Source organism: Mesoplodon mirus (genome assembly GCF_964341445.2).
Source record: "Mesoplodon mirus genome assembly, chromosome: 1".
Lineage (NCBI taxonomy): Eukaryota > Metazoa > Chordata > Mammalia > Artiodactyla > Ziphiidae > Mesoplodon > Mesoplodon mirus.
Genome location: NC_138976.1, coordinates 24533243 through 24556371, shown reverse-complemented (window position 1 = coordinate 24556371; position 23129 = coordinate 24533243). Strand labels below are relative to the sequence as shown.

Below are 23129 nucleotides of genomic sequence, written 5' to 3'. Positions count from 1 at the left end.
TAGTGTCTGGTCTCACATTTAGGTCTCGAATCCATTTTGAGTTTATTTTTGTGTATGGTGTTAGGGAGTGTCATAATTTCATTCTTTTACATGTAGCTGTCCAGTTTTCCCAGCACCACTTATTGAAGAGGCTGTCTTTTCTCCATTGTATACCTTTGCCTCCTTTGTCATAGATTAGTTGACCATAGGTGCGTGGGTTTATCTCTGGGCTTTCTATCCTGTTCCATTGATCTGTGTTTCTGTTTTTGTGCCAGTACCATATAGTCTTGATTACTGTAGCATTGTAGTATAGTCTGAAGTCAGGGAGTATGATTCCTCCAATTCCGTTTTTTTCCCTCAAGACTGCTTTGACTATTCGGGGTCTTTTGTGTTTCCATACAAATTGTGAAATTTTTTGTTCTAGTTCTGTGAAAAATGCCAGTGGTAGTTCGATAGGGATTGCATTGAATCTGTAGATTGCTTTGGGTAGTAGAATCATTTTCACAATGTTGATTCTTCCAATCCAAGAACATGGTATATCTCTCCATCTGTTGGTATCATCTTTAATTTCTTTCATCAGTGTCTTATAGTTTTCTGCATACAGGTCTTTTGTCTCCCTAGGTAGGTTTATTGCTAGGTATTTTATTCTTTTTGTTGCAATGGTAAATGGGAGTGTTTGCATAATTTCTGTTTCAGATTTTTCATCATTAGTGTATAGGAATGCAAGAGATTTCTGTGCATTAATTTTGTATCCTGCAACTTTACCAAATTCGTTGATTAGCTTTAGTAGTTTTCTGGTGGCGTTTTTAGGATTCTCTATGTATAGTATCATGTCATCTACAAACAGTGACAGTTTTACTTCTTTTCCAATTTGTATTCCTTTTATTTCTTTTTCTTCTCTGATTGCCGCGGCTAGGACTTCCAAAACTATGTTGAATAAGAGTGATGAGAGTGGACATTCTTGTCTCGTTCCTGATCTTAGAGGAAATGCTTTCAGTTTTTCACCATTGAGAATGATGTTTGCTGTGGGTTTGTTGTGTATGGCCTTTATTATGTTGAGGTAGGTTCCCTCTATGCCCACTTTCTGGAGAGTTTTTATCATAAATTGGTGTTGAATTTTGTCAAAAGCTTTTTCTGCATCTATTGAGATGATCATATCATTTTTCTTCTTCAGTTTGTTAATATGGTGTATCACATTGATTGATTTGCATATATTGAAGAATCCTTGCATCCCTGGGATAAATCCCACTTGATCGTGGTGTATGATCCTTTTAATGTGTTGTTGGATTCTGTTTGCTAGTATTTTGTTGAGGATTTTTGCATCTGTATTCATCAGTGATAATTGGTCTATAATTTTCTTTTTTTATAGTATCTTTGTCTGGTTTTGGTATCAGGGTGATGGTGGCCTCATAGAATGAATTTGGGAGTGTTGCTTCCTCTACAAGTTTTTGGAAGAGTTTGAGAAGGATGGGTGTTAGCTCTTCTCTAAATATTTGATAGAATTCACCTGTGAAGCCATCTGGTCCTGGATTTTGATTTGTTGGAAGATTTTTAATCACGGCTTCAATTTCATTACTTGTGATTGGTCTGTTCATATTTTCTGTTTCTTCCTGGTTCAGTATTGGAAGGTTATATACCTTTCTAAGAATTTGTCCATTTCTTCCAAATTGTCCATTTTATTGGCATAGAGTTGCTTGTAGTAGTCTCTTAGGATGCTTTGTATTTCTGCAGTGTCTGTTGTAACTTCTCCTTTTTCATTTCTAATTTTATTGATTTGAGTCTTCTCCTTATTTTTCTTGATGAGTCTGGCTAATGTTTTATCAATTTTGTTTATCTTCTCAAAGAATCAGCTTTTAGTTTTATTGATCTTTGCTATTGTTTTCTTTGTTTCTATTTCATGTATTTCTGCTCTGATCTTTATGATTTCTTTCCTTCTGCTAACTTTGGGTTTTGTTTGTTCTTCTTTCTCTAGTTCCTTTAGGTGTAAGGTTAGATTTTTTATTTGAGATATTTCTTGTTTCTTGAGGTAGGCTTATATAGCTGTAAACTTCCCTCTTAGAACTGCTTTTGCTGCATCCCATAGGTTTTGGGTCATTGTGTTTTCATTGTCATTTGTCTCTAGGTATTTTTTGATTTCCTCTTTGATTTCTTCAGTGATCTCTTGGTTATTTAGTAACGTATTGTTTAGCCTCCACGTGTTTGTGTTTTATATGTTTTTTTTTCCCTGTAATTCATTTCTAATCTCATAGCGTTGTGGTCAGAAAAGATGCTTGATATGATTTCAGTTTTCTTAAATTTACTGAGGCTTGAGTTGTGACCCAAGATGTGAGCTATCCTGGAGAATGTTCCGTGCGCACTCGAGAAGAAAGTGTAATCTGCTGCTTTTGGATGGAATGTCCTATAAATACCAATTAAATCTGTCTGGTCTGTTGTGTCATTTAAAGCTTCTGTTTCCTTATTTATTTTCATTTTGGGTGATCTGTCCATTGGTGTAAGTGAGGTGTTAAAGTCCCCCACTATTATTGTGTTACTGTCTATTTCCTCTTTTATAGCTGTTAGCAGTTGCCTTATGTATTGAGGTGCTCCTATGTTGGGTGCATATATATTTATAATTGTAATATCGTCTTCTTGGATTGATCCCTTGATCACATTATGTAGTGTCCTTCCTTGTCTCTTGTAACATTCTTTATTTTAAAGTCTATTTTATCTAATATGAGTATAGCTACTCCAGCTTTCTTTTGATTTCCATTTGCATGGAATATCTTTTTCCATCCCCTCACTTTCAGTCTGTATGTGTCCCTAGGTCTGAAGTGGGTCTCTTGTAGAAAGCTTATATATGGGTCTTGTTTTTGTATCCATTCAGCAAGCCTGTGTCTTTTGGTTGGAGCATTTAATCCATTCACGTTTAAGGTAATTATCGATATGTATGTTCCTATGACCATTTTCTTAATTGTTTTGGGTTTGTTTTTGTAGGTCCTTTTCTTCTCTTGTGTTTCCCACTTAGGGAAGTTCCTTTAGCATTTGTTGTAGAGCTGGTTTGGTGGTGCTGAATTCTCTTAGCTTTTGCTTGTCTGTCAAGCTTTTGATTTCTCCATTGAATCTGAATGAGATCCTTGCTGGGTAGAGTAATCTTGGTTGTAGGTTCTTCCCTTCATTTTAAGTATATCCTGCCACTCCCTTCTGGCTTGTAGAGTTTCTGCTGAGAAATCAGCTGTTAACCTTATGGGAGTTCCCTTGTATGTTATTTGTCATTTTTCCCTTGCTGCTTTCAGTAATTTTTCTTTGTCTTTAATTTTTGCCAATTTGATTACTATGTGTCTCGGTGTGTTTCTCCTTGGGTTTATCCTGTATGGGACTTGCTGTGCTTCCTGCACTTGGGTGGCTGTTTCCTTTCCCATGTTAGAGAAGTTTTCGACTATTATCTCTTCAAATATTTTCTCAGGTCCTTTCTCTCTCTCTTCTCCTTCTGGGACCCCTATAATGCGAATGTTGTTGGTGTTTAATGTTGTCCCAGAGGTCTCTTAGGCTGTGTTCATTTCTTTTCATTCTTTATTCTGTTCCGCGGCAGTGAATTCCACCATTCTGTCTTCCAGGTCACTTATCCGTTCTTCTGCTTCAGTTATTCTGCTATTGATTCCTTCTAGTGTAGTTTTCATTTCAGTTATTGTATTGTTCATCTCTGTCTGTTTGTTCTTTAATTCTTCTAGGTCTTTGTTAAACATTTCTTGCATCTTCTCCATCTTTGCCTCCATTCTTTTTCCGAGGTCCTGGATCATCTTCACTATCATTATTCTGAATTCTTTTTCTGGAAGGTTGCCTATCTCCACTTCATTTAGTTGTTTTTCTGGGGTTTTATTCCTTCATCTGGTACATAGCCTTCTGCCTCTTCATCTTGTCTATCTTTCTGTGAATGTGGTTTTTGTTCCACAGGCTGCAGGATTGTAGTTCTTCTTGCTTCTGCTGTCTGCTCTCTGGTGGATGAGGCTATCTAAGAGGCTTGATGAAACGGACTGGTGGTGGGTAGAGCTGACTGTTGCTCTGGTGGGCAGAGCTCAGTAAAACTTTAATCCACTTGACTGTTGATGAGTGGGGCTGGGTTCCCTCCCTGTTGGTTGTTTGTCCTGAGGCGACCCAACACTGGAGCCTACCTGGGCTCTTTGGTGGGGCTAATGACAGACTCTGGGAGGGCTCACACCAAGGAGTACTTCCCAGAATTTCTGCTGCCCTTGTCTTTGTCCCCACGGTGAGCCACAACCACCCCCCGCCTCTGCAGGAGACCCTCCAACACTAGCAGGTAGGTCTGGTTCAGTCTCCTGTGGGGTCACTGCTCCTTCCCCCTGGGTCCTGATGCAGGCTCTACTTTCTGTGTGCCTTCCAAGAGTGGAGTCTCTGTTTCCCCCAGTCCTGTCGAAGTCGTGCAATCATTTCCCACTAGGCTTCAAAGTCTGATTCTCTAGGAATTCCTCCTCCTGTTGCCAGACCCCCAGGTTGGGAAGCCTGAGTGGGGCTCAGAACCTTCACCCCAGTGGGTGGACTTCTGTGTTATAAGTGTTCTCCAGTTTGTGTGTCACCCACACAGCAGTTATGGGATTTGATTTTACTGTGATTGTATCCCTCCTACCATCTCATTGTGGCTTCTCCTTTGTCTCTGGATGTGGGGTATCTTTTTTGGTAAGTTCCAGTGTCTTCCTGTCGATGATTGTCCAGCAGTTAGTTGTGATTCTGGTGTTTTCTCAAGAGGGAGTGAGAGCACGTCCTTTTACTCCACCATCTTGGTTCCTCCTCTGTTTCCTTCCTTCCTTCCTTCCTTCCCTCCCTTCCCTCCCTCCCCTTCCTTCCCTCCCTTCCTTCCTTCCCTCCCTTCCTTCCCTCCCTCCCTTCCTTCCTTCCCTCCCTTCCCTCCCTCCCTTCCCTCCCTCCCCTCCCTCCCTCCCTTCCCTCCCTTCCGTCCCTTCCTTCCTTCCCTCCCTTCCTTCCTTCCCTTCCTTCCCTTCCTTCCCTTGGCTGTGTTGGGACTTAGTTGTGGCATGTGGGATCTTTTGTTGCGGTTCACTGGCAGCACTCAGGCTTCTCTCTGGTTGTGGTTTGGGGGTTTTCTCTCTCTAGTTGTGGTGTGTGGGCTCCAGGGTGCGTGGGCTCTGTAGTTTGCAGCACGCTGGCTCTCTCGTTGCGGCTCGCAAGCTCAGTAGTTGTGGCATGTGGGCTTAATTGCCCCACAGTATGTGGGATCTTGGTTCCTTTACCGGGGATCAAAGCCGTGTCCCCTGCACTGGAAGGTGGATTCTTTACCACTGGACCACCAGGGAAGTCCCTCTGCTTCCCAGGATTCTTATGACTGGGTACTCTATCCTTTGTTGAGGGCAGTGTCCCTTGGACCTTTTGCAGCACACGCCCACCAAGGATTTCTTTGTTAATTTTAAAGACAGTCTATTTTTGTAGCATAGCTGAGAAAAATCAAAATAATTTATTTGGGCCATTAAGCTTTGCTACCTATAAAACAGAGCCTATTGTATGCTTTTAGAATCTAGAACAGGGTTCTTCAGGATCACCAGGAAGGCTTGATTAAAACACAGTTTGTGGGGCCCCATCCCTAGGGCTTCTTCTGATTTAGTAGGTCTTAGGTAGGGACTGTGAATTTGTTTCTAACAAGTTCCTGGGTGATGCTGATGCTGCTGGCCCGGGGGCCACACTTTGACAACCTCTGGTCTAGAATTAAACCCACTGTGTACTCTAGGACTACAGGGGAATGCAGCCATGTGGAGAGAATAGTGTGTAACAGTGAGGTCAGTCACTGCTCATGCTGTCTTTTTAAAAAATTATTTTCAAAAATTGTGATAAAATATACATAACATAAAATTTACAATTGTAACCTTTTAAAGCGTATGTTTAGTATGTTCAGTGGCATTAAGTACTATACATTCACGTTGTTTTGTAACAGTCACCACCATCCATCTCCAGAGTTTTTTCATCATCCAAAACTGAAACTTTGTCCCATTAAACAGTAACTTCTTGTGCAAACATTTTGATGTATTATCTTTGAGACTGTTTTTGATATGTGAATGAGAATGTAATATGTTTCTTTTATAAGAATGTCGTTAAGAGCATTTCCCCATTTCTTAAATATTCTTTCAGAACTTTTCTTTTTAATGGCTACATAATACTCCATTTGATGGCTGCACCATGATTCATTTATGTTTTTACTTTTTTACATCTTTATTGGAGTGTAATTGCTTTACAGTGGTGTGTTAGTTTCTGCTTTATAACAAAGTGAATCAGTTATACATATGTTCCCATATCTCCTCCCTCTTTTTTTTATGTTTTTATTTATTTATTTTTATTAGTTTCTGCTTTATAACAAAGTGAAACAGTCATACATATACATCTGTTCCCACATCCCTTCCCTCTTAGGTCTCCCTCCCTCCCACCCTCCCTATCCCACCCATCCAGGTGGTCACAAAGCACTGAGCTGATGTCCCTGTGCTATGTGGCTGCTTCCCACTAGCTTTTTTTTTTTTTTTTAACATCTTTATTGGAGTATAATTGCTTTACAATGGTGTGTTAGTTTCTGCTTTATAACAAAGAGAATCAGTTATACATACACATATCTTCCCATATCTCTTCCCTCTTGCGTCTCGCTCCCTCCACCCTCCCTATCCCACCCTTCTAGGTGGTCACAAAGCACTGAGCTGATCTCCCTGTGCTATGTGGCTGCTTCGCACTAGCTGTCTGTTTTACGTTTGGTACTGTATATATGTCAATGCCACTCTCTCACTTTGTCACAGCTTACCCTTCCCCCTCCCTGTATCCCCAAGTCCATTCTCTAGTAGGTCTGTGTCTTTATTCCTGTCTTACCCCTAGGTTCTTCATGACATTTTTTTCTTAAATTCCATATATATGTGTTAGCATACGGTATTTGTCTTTCTCTTTCTGACTTACTTCACTCTGTATGACAGACTCTAGGTCCATCCACCTCATTACAAATAGCTAAATTTCGTTTCTTTTTATGGCTGAGTAATATTCCATTGTATATATGTGCCACATCTTCTTTATCCATTCATCCGATGATGGACACTTAGGTGGTTTCCATCTCCTGGCTATTGTAAATAGAGCTGCAGTGAACATTTTGGTCATGACTCCTTTTGAATTTGGTACAGGGTATATGCCCAGTAGTGGGATTGCTGGGTCATATGGTAGTTCTATTTTTAGTTTTTTAAGGAACCTCCATACTGTTCTCCATAGTGACTGTATCAATTCCCATTCCCACCAGCAGTGCAAGAGTGTTCCCTTTTCTCCACACCCTCTCTAGCATTTATTGTTTCTGGATTTTTTGATGATGGCCATTCTGACTGGTGTGAGGCCATACTTCATTGTAGTTTTAATTTGCATTTCTCTAATGATTAAAGATGTTGAGCATTCTTTCATGTGTTTGTTGACATTCTGTATATCTTCTTTGGAGAAATGTCTATTTAGGTCTTCTGCCCATTTTTGGATTGGGTTGTTTGTTTCCTTGTTATTGAGCTGCATGAGCTGCTTGTAAATTTTGGAGATTAATCCTTTGTCAGTTGCTTCATTTGCAAATATTTTCTCCCATTCTGAGGGTTGTCTTTTGGTCTTGTTCATGGTTTCCTTTGCTGTGCAAAAGCTTTGAAGTTTCATTAGGTCCCATTTGTTTAGTTTTATTTCCATTTCTCTAGGAGGTGGGTCAAAAAGGATCTTGCTGTGATTTATGTCATAGAGTGTTCTGCCTATGTTTTCCTCTAAGAGTTTGATAGTTTCTGGCCTTACATTTAGGTCTTTAATCCATTTAGAGCTTATTTTTGTGTATGGTGTCAGGGAGTGATCTAATCTCATACTTTTACATGTACCTGTCCAGTTTTCCCAGCACCACTTATGGAAGAGGCTGTCCTTTCTCCACTGTCCATTCCTGCCTCCTTTATCAAAGATAAGGTGACCATATGTGCGTGGGTTTATCTCTGGGCTTTCTATCCTTTTCCATTGATCTATCTTTCTGTTTTTGTGCCAGTACCACACTGTCTTGATTGCTGTAGCTTTGTAGTATAGTCTGAAGTCAGGGAGCCTGATTCCTCCAGTTCCGTTTTTAGTTCTCAAGATTGCTTTGGCTATTTGGGGTCTTTTGTGTTTCCATATAAATTGTGAAATTTTTTGTTCTACTTCTGTGAAAAATGCCAGTGGTAGTTTGATAGGGATTGCATTGAATCTGTAGATTGCTTTGGGTAGTAGAGTCATTTTCACAATGTTGATTCTTCCAATCTAAGAACATGGTATATCTCTCCATCTGTTGGTATCATCTTTAATTTCTTTCATCAGTGTCTTATAGTTTTCTGCATACAGGTCTTTTGTCTCCCTAGATAGGTTTATTGATAGGTATTTTATTCTTTTTGTTGCAATGGTAAATGGGAGTGTTTGCATAATTTCTGTTTCAGATTTTTCATCATTAGTGTATAGGAATGTAAGAGATTTCTGTGCATTAATTTTGTGTCCTGCAACTTTACCAAATTCATTGATTAGCTCTAGTAGTTTTCTGTAGCATCTTTAGGATTCTCTATGTATAGTATCATGTCATCTGCAAACAGTGACAGCTTTAGTTCTTCTTTTCCGATTTGTATCCCTTTTATTTCCTTTTCTTCTCTGATTGCTGTGGCTAATACTTCCAAAACTGTGTTGAATGAGAGTGGTGAGAGTGGGCAACCTTGTCTCGTTCCTGATCTTACTGGAAATGCTTTCAGTTTTTCACCATTGAGGACGATGTTGGCTGTGGGTTTGTCATATATGGCCTTTATTAGGTTGAGGAAAGTTCCCTCTATGCCTACTTTCTGCAGGGTTTTTATCATAAATGGGTGTTGAATTTTGTTGAAAGCATTCTCTGTATCTATTGAGATGATCATATGGTTTTTCTCCTTCAGTTTGTTAATATGGCGTATCACAGTGATTGATTTCCGTATATTGAAGAATCCTTGCATTCCTTGAATAAACCCCACTTGATCATGGTGTATGATCCTTTTAATGTGCTGTTGGATTCTGTTTGCTAGTATTTTGTTGAGGATTTTTGCATCTATGTTCATCAGTGATATTGGCCTGTAGTTTTCTTTCTTTGTGACATCCTTGCCTGGTTTTGGTATCAAGGTGATGGTGGCCTCGTAGAATGAGTTTGGGAGTGCTCCACCCTCTGGTATATTTTGGAAGAGTTTGAGAAGGATAGGTGTTAGCTCTTCTCTAAATGTTTGATAGAATTCGCCTGTGAAGTCATCTGGTCCTGGGCTTTTGTTTGTTGGGAGATTTTTAATCACAGTTTCAATTTCAGTGCTTGTGATTGGTCTGTTCATATTTTCTATTTCTTCCTGATTCAGTCTTGGCAGGTTGTGCATTTCTAAGAATTTGTCCATTTCTTCCAGGTTGTCCATTTTATTGGCCTATAGTTGCTTGTAGTAATCTCTCATGATCCTTTGTATTTCTGCAGTGTCAGTTGTTACTTCTCCTTTTTCATTTCTAATTCTATTGATTTGAGTCTTCTCCCTTTTTTTCTTGATGAGTCTGGCTAATGGTTTATCAATTTTGTTTATCTTCTCAAAGAACCAGCTTTTAGTTTTATTGATCTTTGCTAATGTTTCCTTCATTTCTTTTTCATTTATTTCTGATCTGATCTTTATGATTTCTTTCCTTCTGCTCACTTTGGGGGTTTTTTGTTCTTCTTTCTCTAATTGCTTTAGGTGCAGGGTCAGGTTGTTTACTCGAGATGTTTCCTGTTTCTTCAGGTGGGATTGTATTGCTGTAAACTTCCCCCTTAGAACTGCTTTTGCTGCGTCCCATAGGTTTTGGGTCGTCGTGTCTCCATTGTCATTTGTTTCTAGGTATTTTTTAATTTCCTCTTTGATTTCTTCAGTGATCACTTCGTTATTGAGTAGTGTATTGTTTAGCCTCCATGTGTTTGTATTTTTTACAGATCTTTTCCTGAAATTGATGTCTAGTCTCATAGCATTGTGGTCGGAAAAGATACTTGATACAATTTCAATTTTCTTAAATTTACCAAGGCTTGATTTGTGACCCAAGATATGATCTATCCTGGAGAATGTTCCATGAGCACTTGAGAAAAATGTGTATTCTGTTGTTTTTGGATGGAATGTCCTATAAATATCAATTAAGTCCATCTTGTTTAATGTATCATTTAAAGCTTGTGTTTCCTTATTTATTTTCATTTTGGATGATCTGTCCATTGGTGAAAGTGGGGTGTTAATGTCCCCTACTGTGAGTGTGTTACTGTCGATTTCTCCTTTTATGGCTGTTAGTATTTGCCTTATGTATTGAGGTGCTCCTATGTTGGGTGCATAAATATTTACAATTGTTATATCTTCTTCTTGGATCGATCCCTTTATCATTATGTAGTGTCCTTCTTTGTCTCTTCTAATAGTCTTTATTTTGAAGTCTATTTTGTCTGATATAAGAATTGCTACTCCAGCTTTCTTTTGATTTCCATTTGCATGGAATATCTTTTTCCATCCCCTTACTTTCAGTCTGTACGTGTCTCTAGGTCTGAAGTGGGTCTCTTGTAGACAGCATACAAGACAGGTCTTGTTTTTGTATCCATTCAGCCAGTCTGTGTCTTTTGGTGGGAGCATTTAATCCATTTTCATTTAAGGTAGTTATCAATATGCATGTTCCTGTTCCCATTTTCTTAATTGTTTTGAGTTTGTTATTGTAGGTCTTTTCCTTCTCTTTTGTTTCTTGCCTAGAGAAGTTACTTTAGCATTTGTTGTAAAGCTGGTTTGGTGGTGCTGAACTCTCTCAGCTTTTGCTTGTCTGTAAAGGTTTTAATTTCTCCATCAAATTTGAATGAGATCCTTGCTGGGTAGAGTAATCTTGGTTGCAGGTTTTTCTCCTTCATTACTTTAAATATGTCCTGCCAGTCCCTTCTGGCTTGCAGAGTTTCTGCTAAAAGATCAGCTGTTAACCTTATGGGGATTCCCTTGTGTGTTATTTGTTGTTTTTTCCTTGCTGCTTTTAATATGTTTTCTTTGTATTTAATTTTTGACAGTTTGATTAGTATGTGTCTTAGCGTGTTTCTCCTTGGATTTATCCTGTATGGGCCTCTCTGTGCTTCCTGGACTTGATTAACTACTTCTTTTCCCATACTAGGGAAGTTTTTAAACTATAATGTCTTCAAATATTTTCTCAGTCCCTTTCTTTTTCTCTTCTTCTTCTGGGACCCCTATAATTCGAATGTTGGTGCATTTAATGTTGTCCCAGAGGTCTCTGAGACTGTCCTCAGTTCTTTTCATTCTTTTTTCTTTCTTCTGCTCTGCAGCAGTTATTTCCACTATTTTTATCTTCCATGTCACTTATCCGTTCTTCTGCCTCAGTTATTCTGCTATTGATCCCATCTAGAGTATTTTTTATTTCATTTACTGTGTTGTTCATCATTGTTTGTTTCATCTTTAGTTCTTCTAGATCCTTGTTAAATGTTTCTTGCATTTTCTCTGTTCTATTTCCAAGATTTTGGATCATCTTTACTATCATTATTCTGAATTCTTTTTCAGGTAGACTGCCTATTTCCTCTTCATTTGTTAGGTCTGGTGGGTTTTTATCTTGCTCCTTCATCTGCTGTGTGTTTTTCTGTTGTCTCATTTTGCTTATCTTACTGTGTTTGGGGTCTCCTTTTTGCAGGCTGCAGGTTCGTAGTTCCCATTGTTATTGGTGTCTGTCCCCAGTGGCTAAAGTTGGTTAAGTGGGTTGTGTAGGCTTCCTGGTGGAGGGGACTAGTGCCTTTGTTCTGGTGGATGAGGCTGGATCTTGTCTTTCTGGTGGGCAGGTCCACGTCTGGTGGTGTGTCTTGGGGTGTCTGTGGACTTATTATGATTTTAGGCAGCCTCTCTGCTAATGGGTGGTGTTGTGTTTCTGTCTTGCTAGTTGTTTGGCATAGGGTGTCCAGCACTGTAGCTTGCTGGTCGTTGGTGTTGAGATGGAGATCTTTGGGAGATTTTCACTGTTTGATATTACGTGGAGCTGGGAGGTCTCTTGTGGACCAGTGTCCTGAAGTTGGCTCCCCCACCTCAGAGGCACAGCACTGACTCCTGGCTGCAGCACCAAGAGCCTTTCATCCACACGGCTCAGAATAAAAGGGAGAGAAAGAAGAAAGAAAGAAAGAGAGGGAGGGAGGGAAAGAAAGGAAGGAAGGAAGGAAGAAATAAAATAAAATAAAGTAAGATAAAATAAAGTTATTAAAATAAAAATAATTATTAAGAAAAAAAATTTTTTTAAAGAAAAAAAACAAAAACGAAAAACGGACGGATAGAACTCTAGGACAAATGGTGAAAGCAAAGCTATACAGACAAAATCTCACACAGAAGTATACACATACACACTCACCAAAAGAGGAAAAGGGGAAAAAATAATAAATCTTGCTCTCAAAGTCCACCTCCTCAATTTGGGGTGATTCGTTGTCTATTCATGTATTGCACAGATGCAGGGTACATCAAGTTGATTGTGGAGCTTTAATCCGCTGCTTCTGAGGCTGCCGGGAGAGATTTCCCTTTCTCTTCTTTGTTCTCACAGCTCCCGGGGCTCAGCTTTGGATTTGGCCCCGCCTCTGCGTGTAGGTCGCCGGGAGGGCATCTGTTCTTCGCTCAGACAGGATGGGGTTAAAGGAGCAGCTGCTTCGGGGGCTCTGGCTCACTTAGGCCGGGGGCAGGGAGGGGTGCGGATGTGGGGCGAGCCTGCGGCGGCAGAGGCCGGTGGGACGTTGTACCAGCCTGAGGTGCGCCGTGCTTTCTTCCCGGGGAAGTTGTCCCTGGATCCTGGGACCCTGGCAGTGGCGGGCTGCACAGGCTCCCCGGAAGGGAGGTGTGGATAGTGACTTGTGCTCCCACACAGGCTTCTTGGTGGCGGCAGCAGCAGCCTTAGCATCTCATGCCCGTCTCTGGGGTCCGCGCTGTTAGCCGCGGCTCGTTCCCGTCTCTGGAGCTCCTTTAAGCAGCGCTCTTAATCCCCTCTCCTCACACCAGGAAACAAAGGGAAGAAAAAGTCTCTTGCATCTTCGGCAGGTCCAGACTTTTCCCTGGACTCCCTCCTGGCTAGCCATGGTGCAGTAACCCCTTCAGGCTGTGTTCAACCCCAGCCCTCTCCCTGCGCTCCAACCGAAGCTGGGAGCCTCAGCTCCCAGCCCCCGCCCGCCCCGGCAGGTGAGCAGACAAGCCTCTCGGGCTGGTGAATGCCGGTCGGCACCGATCCTCTGTGCCGGAATCTCACAGCTTTGCCCTCCGCACCCCGGTTGCTGTGCCCTCCTCCGCGACTCAGAAGCTTTCCCCCTCCGCCACCCGCAGTCTCCGCCCGCGAAGGGGCTTCCTAGTGTGTGGAAACTTTTCCTCCTTCACAGCTCCCTCCCACTGGTGCAGGTCCCGTCCCTATTCTTTTGTCTCTGTTTATTCTTTTTTCTTTTGCCCTACTCAGGTACGTGGGGAGTTTCTTGCCTTTTGGGAGGTCTGAGGTCTTCTGCCAGCGTTCAGTAGGTGTTCTGTAGGAGTTGTTCCACATGTAGATGTATTTCTGATGTATCTGTGGGGAGGAAGGTGATCTCCGCATCTTACTCTTCTGCCATCTTCCCGATTCCCTCCCATGATTCATTTAAATGCAGCTCTTTTGTTTATTTCTTTTCTCTATTCTAATAATTATTACTGCAGTGAATATATTTGGAGGTGCACTTTTGTCCAGCTCTCTGGTTCATAGCAGTAGGGTAACTGACCCAAAAGTATGTATATTTCTGGTAAAGTTTACGTACTTAAAAAAAAGTTAAATTAACATTGATAGAAGGAGTAAACAACCTAAAAGCACATAAACAAATGGACGTATTTTTCCAAACGAAATAACATGATCATGTTGAAGAGGACAGAAAGAACTAGTCCAAATGATTTATGAGGACAGTATTTGACAGTATATCCTCAATTTGAAGTGGGTGTGGAAAGGGGAAAACCACAAAATTCCTGAACTCATTTTATAGAGTGGTATGAGTGAAGAAATTTTGAAACTAGTTTAGATGTATTATTGGCTCAAGCAGTTGAATGTATTTCTTGATGTTGTTGGGAGCCAAGGTTCTCATTGTAGAAGAAAGGACATACAAATATGGAATGGGAGAAGGCAAGAAAGAACCCTGTGGGGATGGATTAAAATTGCCAGTATCAGTGTGAACTCTTGATTTCTAAAACATGTATATGTGTATGCATGTAAAAGTGTACATGTAAACTAAAAAAATGAATTCAGGAAAGTTGCAGGAAACAAAATCAATATATAGAAATCTGTTGCATTTTTGTACACTACTAATGAACTATCAGAAAGAGAAATTAAGAAAACAGTCCCATTTACAGTTGCCCATTTATCAGAAAGAATAAAATACCTAGGAATAAATTTAACCAAGGAGGTGAAATACTTGTACACTGAAAACTATAAGACATGGATGAAAGAAATGGAAGAAGACACAAATAAATAGAAAGACATTCTGTGCTCCTGGGTTGGAAGAACTAATATTCTTAAAATGTCCATAGAACCTAAAGCAATCTATAGAATCAGTGCAGTCCCTATCAAAATTCCAATGGCAATTTCCCACAGAAATAGAACAAACAATCCTAAAATTCACATGGAACCATGAAAAACCCTGAATGGCCAGAGCAATCTTGAGAAAAAAGAACAGATCTGGAGACCTCATGCTTCCTGATTTCAAATTATATTTCAAAGCCATTGTAATGAAAACAGTATGGTGTTGGCATAAAAACAGACACATAAATCAATGGAACAGATGAGAGAGCCCAGAAATATACCTGCACAGATGGTCAGTTAATTTATGACAGAGGAACCAAGAATATACAAGGGGAAAGGACAGTTTTTTCAATAAAAGGTGTTGGGGGAACTGGACAGTCACATGCAAAAGATTGAAACTGGGCCACTGTCTTACATCATACACACAGAATAATTCAAAATGGACTAAAGATTTAAGTGTAAGACAAACCATAATACTTTTAGAAGAAAACAGATGGGGACTTCCCTGGTGGCACTGTGGTTAAGACTCTGTGTTCCCAATGCAGGGGGCCCAGGTTTGAACCCTGGTCTGAGAACTAGATCCCATATACATGCCACAACTAAGGAGCTTGGAGCCATAACTAAGGAGCCTGCGAGCTGCAACTAAGACCCAACGCAACCAAATAAATAAAAAAAAAAAACAAAAAAAGAAAATAAATGAAAAGCTCCTTGATACTGGTTTTGGCAATGATATTTTTGGATATGACACCAAAAGCAGAGGCAACAAAAGCAAAACTGTTAAACAAGTGGGACTGTATCAAACTAAAAAGCTTCTGCACAGCAAAGCAAACCTTTGAAAAGGCCACCAACTGAATGGGAGAAGATATTTGCAAATCATACATCTGATGAGGGGTTAGTATCCAAAATATATAAAGAACTCCTACAACTCAGTAGCAAAAACCCAAACAATCTGATTAAAAAATGGGCAGAAGATCTGAATAGACATTTTTCCAAAGAAGACGTACAGACGGCCAGTATGTACATGGAAAGATGCTCAACATCACTAATCATCAGGGAAGTGCAAATCAAACCACAGTGAGCTACCACCTCACACCTGTTAGAATGGTGGTTATCAAAGAGACAGAAAATAAGTGTTGGTGAGTATGTGGATAAAAGGAACGCTTGTAAGTGTAACTCAGTGCAACTACTATGGAAAACAGTATGCAACTGCCTCAAAAAATGAGAACTACCATATAATCCAGCAGTCCCACTTCTGGGTATTTATCCAAAGAAAATGTAAACAGTAACTTGAAAATATACATGCACCCCCATGTTCATTGCAGCATTATTTACAATAACTAGATATGGAAACAATCTAAGTGTACATCGATGGATGAATGGATAAAGAAAATGTGATGTGTGTGTGTGTGTATACATACAGTGGAATGTTATTCAGCCATAAGAAAGAATGAAACCTTGCCATTTGTGACAACATGGATGGACCTTGAGGACATTATGCTAAGTGAAGTAAGTCAGAGAAAGTTAAATACCATATGATCTCACTTATATGTGGAATCTAAAAACAACCCCCCCCACACAAACTCATAGATACAGAGAACAGATTGATGATTGCCAGAGGGGGGAGGAGGGAAGTAGGTGAAATGTTTGAAGTGGGTCAAAAAGTACAAACTTGCAGTTAGTCATGGGAAAGTAATGTACAGCATGGTAACAGTAATACTGTATTACATATTTGAAAGTTGCTAAGAGACTAGATCTTAAAAATTTTTATGATAAGAAATGTAACCGTATGGTGACGAATGTTAACTAGACTTATTGTGGTGATCATTATGTAATATATACAGTTGTTGACTCATTATGTTGTACACCTGAAACTAATATAATGTTATGTCAGTTAGATCTCAACAAAAATAGTGTACAGTACATGTATGAGTATTTGTGTGTGTGTCTGTATATACGTATATTTCCTAGCCCTGTTCACAGAAATGGCCATGAAGCAGAGGTAGCCCAGTAGCAGTGAGCACAGCTGGTGTCCAGATCTTGGATGCTGATACTGTTCTCCACTAAAAGGAACCAGGGCCCTTCAGAGAAATAGCTGATTCCAGGGTTGGGGCAGGATGGTTACAAGATGAGCCTGGGAGATTTTGTAATGCCAGAAAATATGTCAGTGTTCCGAAAGTGATAGAAGCATGTTACAGAGGCATAAGTGTCAGCTTGAAGGGGCTTCCACTGGCCAAATTTCAGACAATTTGAATGCTAAAGTAATGAAGGACACCATTGAAATAATAGGAATCCATGAGTCTATATGGATAATAAATGTGTTAGTGAATGAATGAATGAATGGGGGAGGGGAAGGCTCTTGATTACAGTAGACTGGCAATTTCCAAATGGTAAACGTAAAGGGAGTGATGGAGTTGAAAAATCATCCTTATGTATATTTTAAATTTTCCATTATATGGCATTTTTAAAATTAGGAAAATGTATGCACATTTTATGGCTTTTGATTAATAATACTGTGCAGTACCTTCCTAATTGGTATTTCTGACTGTAATTTCTCTCTATCCAAACACATTCCAGTAACCAGTTTTTTGAAGATACCATTCTGACTATATTTTCAGTTTTTCCTTTTGTCCATATCTATGCCCCTATAATATTTTAGAAAGAAGAGTGATTTTTTTGTTAGAGTTTGGAGATTAGTGAGATTGAGGAGTGCTAGAATACTGACTGACCTTCTTGTGTTGGAAGTAGGTAAGGGAAGGCAGTGATAGGAATACGTTGAACAAATCATGAACAAATGGCAACTCCATTTTTCTTCCTGCTGGGACTTGTGGCAGTTCTCAGAGTTGGGGCTTGGCAGTAGCAATCATCCTAAAGACATAGGAGTAAAACTTTCAGACTTGCTGGAAAAAAAAAATTCTGTAGGATAAAGATCCTTAGCTAGGTATTTGAAATCTTTAAAAAAAAAAAAAAAAAAAAAAAGAATCCGGCCTTACTCTACCTAGAGTAGTTTCTGTGCTGGGTATTGAGGATATATAACTAAACTAAATACAGTCTCTGCCTTCGAGAGATTTCCAATCTAGTGGTTGAGACAGATGAAGAGGAAGCTGTTTACTCTGTTGGTAGGGGGGAGGGAGAGAAAAAGTTTCCCATTTGAAAGTGAATTCTGTGTTGCCTCTGTTTGCTGTGTTATATGTTAGTGCCCATCTCCCTTATCTGTAAGCAGCTCCCCCATCTCCCTCCGGCCTTGAGACTAAATCTTCGTACTCTCAACAGTACTGTGGTAGGCCAAGTAATGGCCCCCAAAGATGTCCACATCCTAACCGTCCCGGAACCTGTGGATTTATTACCTTACAGAGCCAAAGGGACTTTGCAGATATGATTAAGGTTAAAGACCTTGAGATGGGGAGGTTATTCTGGGTTATCCAGCTGGGCTCAGTGTAATCACAAGGATCCTTAAGAGTAGAAGAGAGGCAGGAGAGAGTCAGGGGTAGGTGTGATTATGGAAGAAGCCATAGTAATGTAAGAAGCTGCAGTTGCTGGCTCCAGGTCACATCCCTGGAGAAAGGGAGTCATGAGTCAAGGAATGCAGGTGGCCTCTAGAAGCTGGAAATGGCTGGTAATAGGTTGTCCCTCAAAACCTCCAGAAAGGAGTGCAGCCCTGCCATCACCTTGACTTTAGCCCACTGAGACCTGTGTCAGACATATAAACTACAGATCTGTGAGAAAATAAATTTGTGTTATTTTAGCCACTAAATTTGTGGTAATTTGTTATACCAGCAATACAAAAGTACCTTACATGTTGTTTGAGTTCAAAAATACTGGGTGAGTCCATAATTTTTTCCTTTATGTTATTTCCTTTTTCTTTTCTTTTTTCCTTAAAAAAATTTTTTTAGATAAATGTAAGATTACTTAATCAAGGTTTTATGTTGTCTTTTACATAAATATGTTTGTATCAGGCATAAAATACATGCTGGTAAGCTAATAAGATAGAGGAAGCTCTATTCTAATCACAAAAAAAGGCAACTTAGAGAATTAATCTTCCTTTCTTTAGGACCTGTAATGGAATTTGATTATGTTATATGTGAAGAATGTGGTAAAGAGTTTATGGATTCTTATCTAATGAACCACTTTGATTTGGCAACTTGTGATAACTGCAGGTACTTATTTTTATTTCAGAGCATGTTCTAAATTACTAAAATTTAATGTTTGCTTGTAGGTTTAGGGCAAAACAATAATTAGATCCATTTGGATTTAATATTTTCTTCATAAATATGTTTTTTGTTTTGGGAGTTTCCTAAAATTTCTGTGTTTTCCATTTTGCTAAAGAATTACAGGAAGACTGTGCTTATCAACATTATGCCACATAAATAGGAAGGATGTCCCTGGTTTTGCCACAGATATGTCCTTTTCCTTTCTGCTGGGGGGTTGGGAGGGTGCTAACCATCTCTCAGTAGCAGGTTCCTAACCCTTCTCTCCCCCCAGCCCCTAAGGATCCCTTTCTTTCTTTCTTTCTTTGACCAGTGTGTGTTGATACCTTGGTCAGAGGACTGGCACCTTCAATGAGAGGAGGGAAGTATAACGCCTCCAGCTACTCTTCTGGTACTCAGAACACCTCTTTCCATTCATTTTCTACTCTCCTGAATTGGCAGGGAGGAGATTAGATGAGGAAAAGTCACATTCTTCTGTCATTCTTTTTCTTCTCCTAGCCTTTATCTCTTTTTGTAACACCACAGAATATTACTCACTCCACTTGGTTCTCCTATCCCTACTGCTTACCTCAGCCAAGTCCTGTGTTGGTGTCTTTCACACCTAAAGATCCCACCTTGGATTCTTACTTAGCCCTCTTATCTGTTCCCTGTCCCCACTTCTTGTACGTACAGTCCCAGATCAACTGCTCACACGCCTGGTGGACCTGCCTTTTCACAGTCCCTGCTGCAGACATCTAGAGCCATCACCACTGACTTGTTGCTAAGTAGATCCTTAGAAGATAGAATGGGAGATGTTTCTGGTCTCATGATCAGATCTGTGATGGGAAATGTTCTGGTACCCGCTGGAATTATTAACTCTATTCCCATTGATGTAACAGTGTCATTAAGGCACACAGTGGTTAAGGTCCACAGTGTTATCACTCTCCTTAAAGTACAGATAGTGTTCAGGAACTAAATTACCACATATAACCTTACTTCCATGAGAAAATGGAAGCAACCTAATTATCAGTTTATACAATGTTATGTAGTAGTCTGGAAATATACTTTTAAAATGTAAACATAATTAGGAATACAGCCCTCCATTCTATTTGTTTTTTCCAACATCTTTGACGATTATAAATTAGTACAGTGTAGTTTACCTGTCCCCTCCTTTGGTGTATACTTCCAAATTATTTAGTCTTCTTAAAGTTATTCCCAGTTATAACTCCTCCCCCCCTCGCCCCACTGCCTGTCCTATACCTCCTCCTAAGTGTTCACCATTTCAGTAAAGGCCAGCTTCATTCACTGGCTGTTTCTCTATCCCGTGTTTAATTCCAAATCCATTTGGGTCTATATTTAAACCATATCCTGAATCCATCCATTTCTCATCCTCTGTACTATTACTGCCTTAGACTGGGCCCCTGTCAGCTCTTGCCTGGACCACTGCAGTAGTACTCTTGTAACTGGCCTCTTCCCCCACTTGTGCACGGTTAGTCTCTTCTCCATATAGCATTTTACGCAAAACTCTTCAATGGTTTCTAATCCATTTAGAATAAAATTGTCTTCACCATTTCTTACAAGACCCTTGCCTGTCTCTGACTTTTATTTTCCATCACTCCTCACCATCACTTACTTTAAGCATTCTAGTCACACTGGCCCGCTTGTTGTGAACTCCATTTGCAAAGCACACTCCTGTCCTAGAGTCTTTGCACTTTCTCTTCTTTCTGCTATGAATGTTCTTTCTCTAGCTATTCAGAATGTTTTCTGACTTCTAAAGGGCCCTGCTCAAATGTTTCCTCATCAGTGGCATTCTCTTGATTTCCCAATCTCTCTGAAAATTTCTATTCCTTTACCATGCTTTGTATTCCTTTATAGCACTTTTATCAATCATCATGTTTGCTTATTGACTGTCTTCTCCTAACTAGAATGTAAGCTTCCTGAAAACAAGGCTTTGTTTTATGCTTTGCTGTATTCCTAGTACCTTGAACAATACCTAGCATGTAGATGGAGAACAGATAGATGAATGAGAAGAGCTACGTAATTGACTATGTCTCCATTTTTACCTGGGCTTTGAAGAAGCTCAGAGCCAACTGGAAACTCAGCTGTGCTTGGTGCATTTGGACCTTGCATGTTTATATTCCTTATATCCTGCCTGTCCTGACTTTAAGCCTTATATTTTCTTACTCATTGAGTCTTAGTTCTCATTTATATTTGCTGTGTTCATGTAAGTTATTTCAAATACTTTATGGAAAAGAGGGACTTAGTAAAAAGAAATTCTTAACATGTTAAATAACATGGATCTGCTGCTAATATAAATAGCTTCTCAGAATTAGTAAAAGAAAGTATTTTTCTGTTGGAATTCTTATGCTGCTAATTTGACCATGAGAGTTTCAGGAAAAAGTATTTTATATGTTTCTTTTGGCATGTATGCCCCTAGGTTTTGGGACTGTTTGAAAATCTAATTTATTTAAAACAACTACTTTATGTAATGGACTTAATCTGTTTTCAGAGATGCTGATGATAAACACAAGCTTATAACTAAAACAGAAGCAAAACAAGAATACCTTCTGAAAGACTGTGATTTAGAAAAAAGAGAACCAGCTCTTAAATTTATTGTGAAGAAGAATCCTCGTCATGCACAATGGGGTGATATGAAACTCTACTTAAAATTACAGGTCTCTAATAAGTTATATTCAGTCATTTTAAACCCTGGGTCGGGTGAAATTTTAACAATGAACTAGTTATAATTAGTGTTTACTTACAGAAAGTTAAAAAGATCCTTTTCATTTTATTGTTTTACATGAGTCATAGCTACACATAATGACATTTAATAACATGTTTACTTATTTTGCTTTTTGATGTGGCACTTTCAAGCAAATATATTACTATTGGGTGATGTTAGGAGTACAATTTGGAAACAAAAATGCTTGAATTAGGAGTTAGCCCGTGTTTCCCTTGCCTACCTACCCCCCAAATAAAATCATTAAAAAAAATTTGGGAATTTCACAGATGCCCAGAATCTAACTCCAGCTTCCTGTGTCTACCCAAGAATGGTACAAATATCATAATATTCTTTTTTTTGTGCCATTATATAAAAAATATTGGGAGTTATTGCTTTAGAGCACAGTTTGATTGGAATATACTAGAAGATCCTAGTATCTTCTAATAAAGAAACCACATTGTAAAAGCAGACATATACTGAATTTTCACTAAACATAATACACTGTTGATTAAAAGATTCACCATAATTTTATGTACTATTAAAAATGAAAAAATGCTGCTAATTAAACCGGCCCAGTGCTGCCTTATCACTTGGTGCTTTTATTTTATTGAAATAGTGCCATTAGACTTACTATAGTTTTTTTTTTTGCTATAAATCATGCTTGTGTGTACATAAAAAGGAAAATACAAGTACCACAGATTTATTAAGGTATTCCTAAACTTCCTTACATTCAGAGTCCAATTCTTCTGAACCACTTCTTGACTCAGAGTTGTTAAAGTACCATTAAGTTACATTAGTGATGCAGCATTTTCAGGGATGTTAAATTGTGGAAAATGTGATGTTTTAGAATTTATGAAATAACAGTATATTACTTTATGTTAAGAAATTTCAGTTTGGCTTTATTGATTGGTATTCTGGTCCCTGTAACATACTGTAAGGGATATCCCGAGCATAATTCTCAGTGTGTATATTATTTCTCTAAATGTAAATAAATATTATAAAGAGTATATATATATTATAAAGAGTATATATATATATATATTCCAAGGTTTTTAAACTAGAATAAAGACTTGTTAGGTCATTCAGCTACCAAAGTTTTTTTTTTTTTTTTTTTTTTTTTTTTGCGGTATGCGGGCCTCTCACTGTTGTGGCCTCTCCCGTTGCGGAGCACAGGCTCCGGATGCGCAGGCCCAGCGGCCATGGCTCACGGGCCCAGCCGCTCCGCGGCATATGGGATCCTCCCAGACCGGGGCACGAACCCGTATCCCCTGCATCGGCAGGCGGACTCTCAACCACTGCGCCACCAGGGAGGCCCCCAAAGTTTTTAAAGAAAATTCATATTTTGAAGATCAGAAATTAGTCAAGTGGATGGAAACTGTTATTGATTCAGGAGAAGAGTAGTAGTGATTGATTTCCTGTGATGGGAGATTTCTGGAGATGACCTCATATAATTGGTCAGCAGATTTTTTTTGGTGATCCTGCCAAAACTCGATCAAACCCACTGACTACATGTAGTTCTCTTGATTCACGTGAAAACAAAGCAGAGAAGTGATTGCAGTCAGAGGACAGCTTTTCTATTTACACAGGCACACCTGGTTTTACTGTGCTTTGCAAATACGTAATCTAATTCATCATACATTCACTGAAGGTTTCATAGGTTTATAGATAGAGATATTATTAGAGTTGTTTCTTATCAATATTTA

General features: G+C 39.3%; 1 protein-coding gene across 2 annotated transcripts in view; it reads left to right on the top strand.

The window, feature by feature from the left end:
* The window catches only part of XPA (XPA, DNA damage recognition and repair factor), a 45356-nt gene that overhangs the window by 9036 nt on the left and 13191 nt on the right, over positions 1-23129 (top strand). For both annotated transcript variants that reach the window (XR_014292667.1, XM_082610947.1), the window contains exons 3-4: positions 18569-18674; positions 21214-21379. Coding sequence is in view for 1 of the 2 variants with exons in the window: in XM_082610947.1 (XP_082467073.1) it covers positions 18569-18674; positions 21214-21379 (272 nt within the window). In the remaining variant the exon portion in view is untranslated. The remainder of the gene's footprint in view (positions 1-18568; positions 18675-21213; positions 21380-23129) is intronic.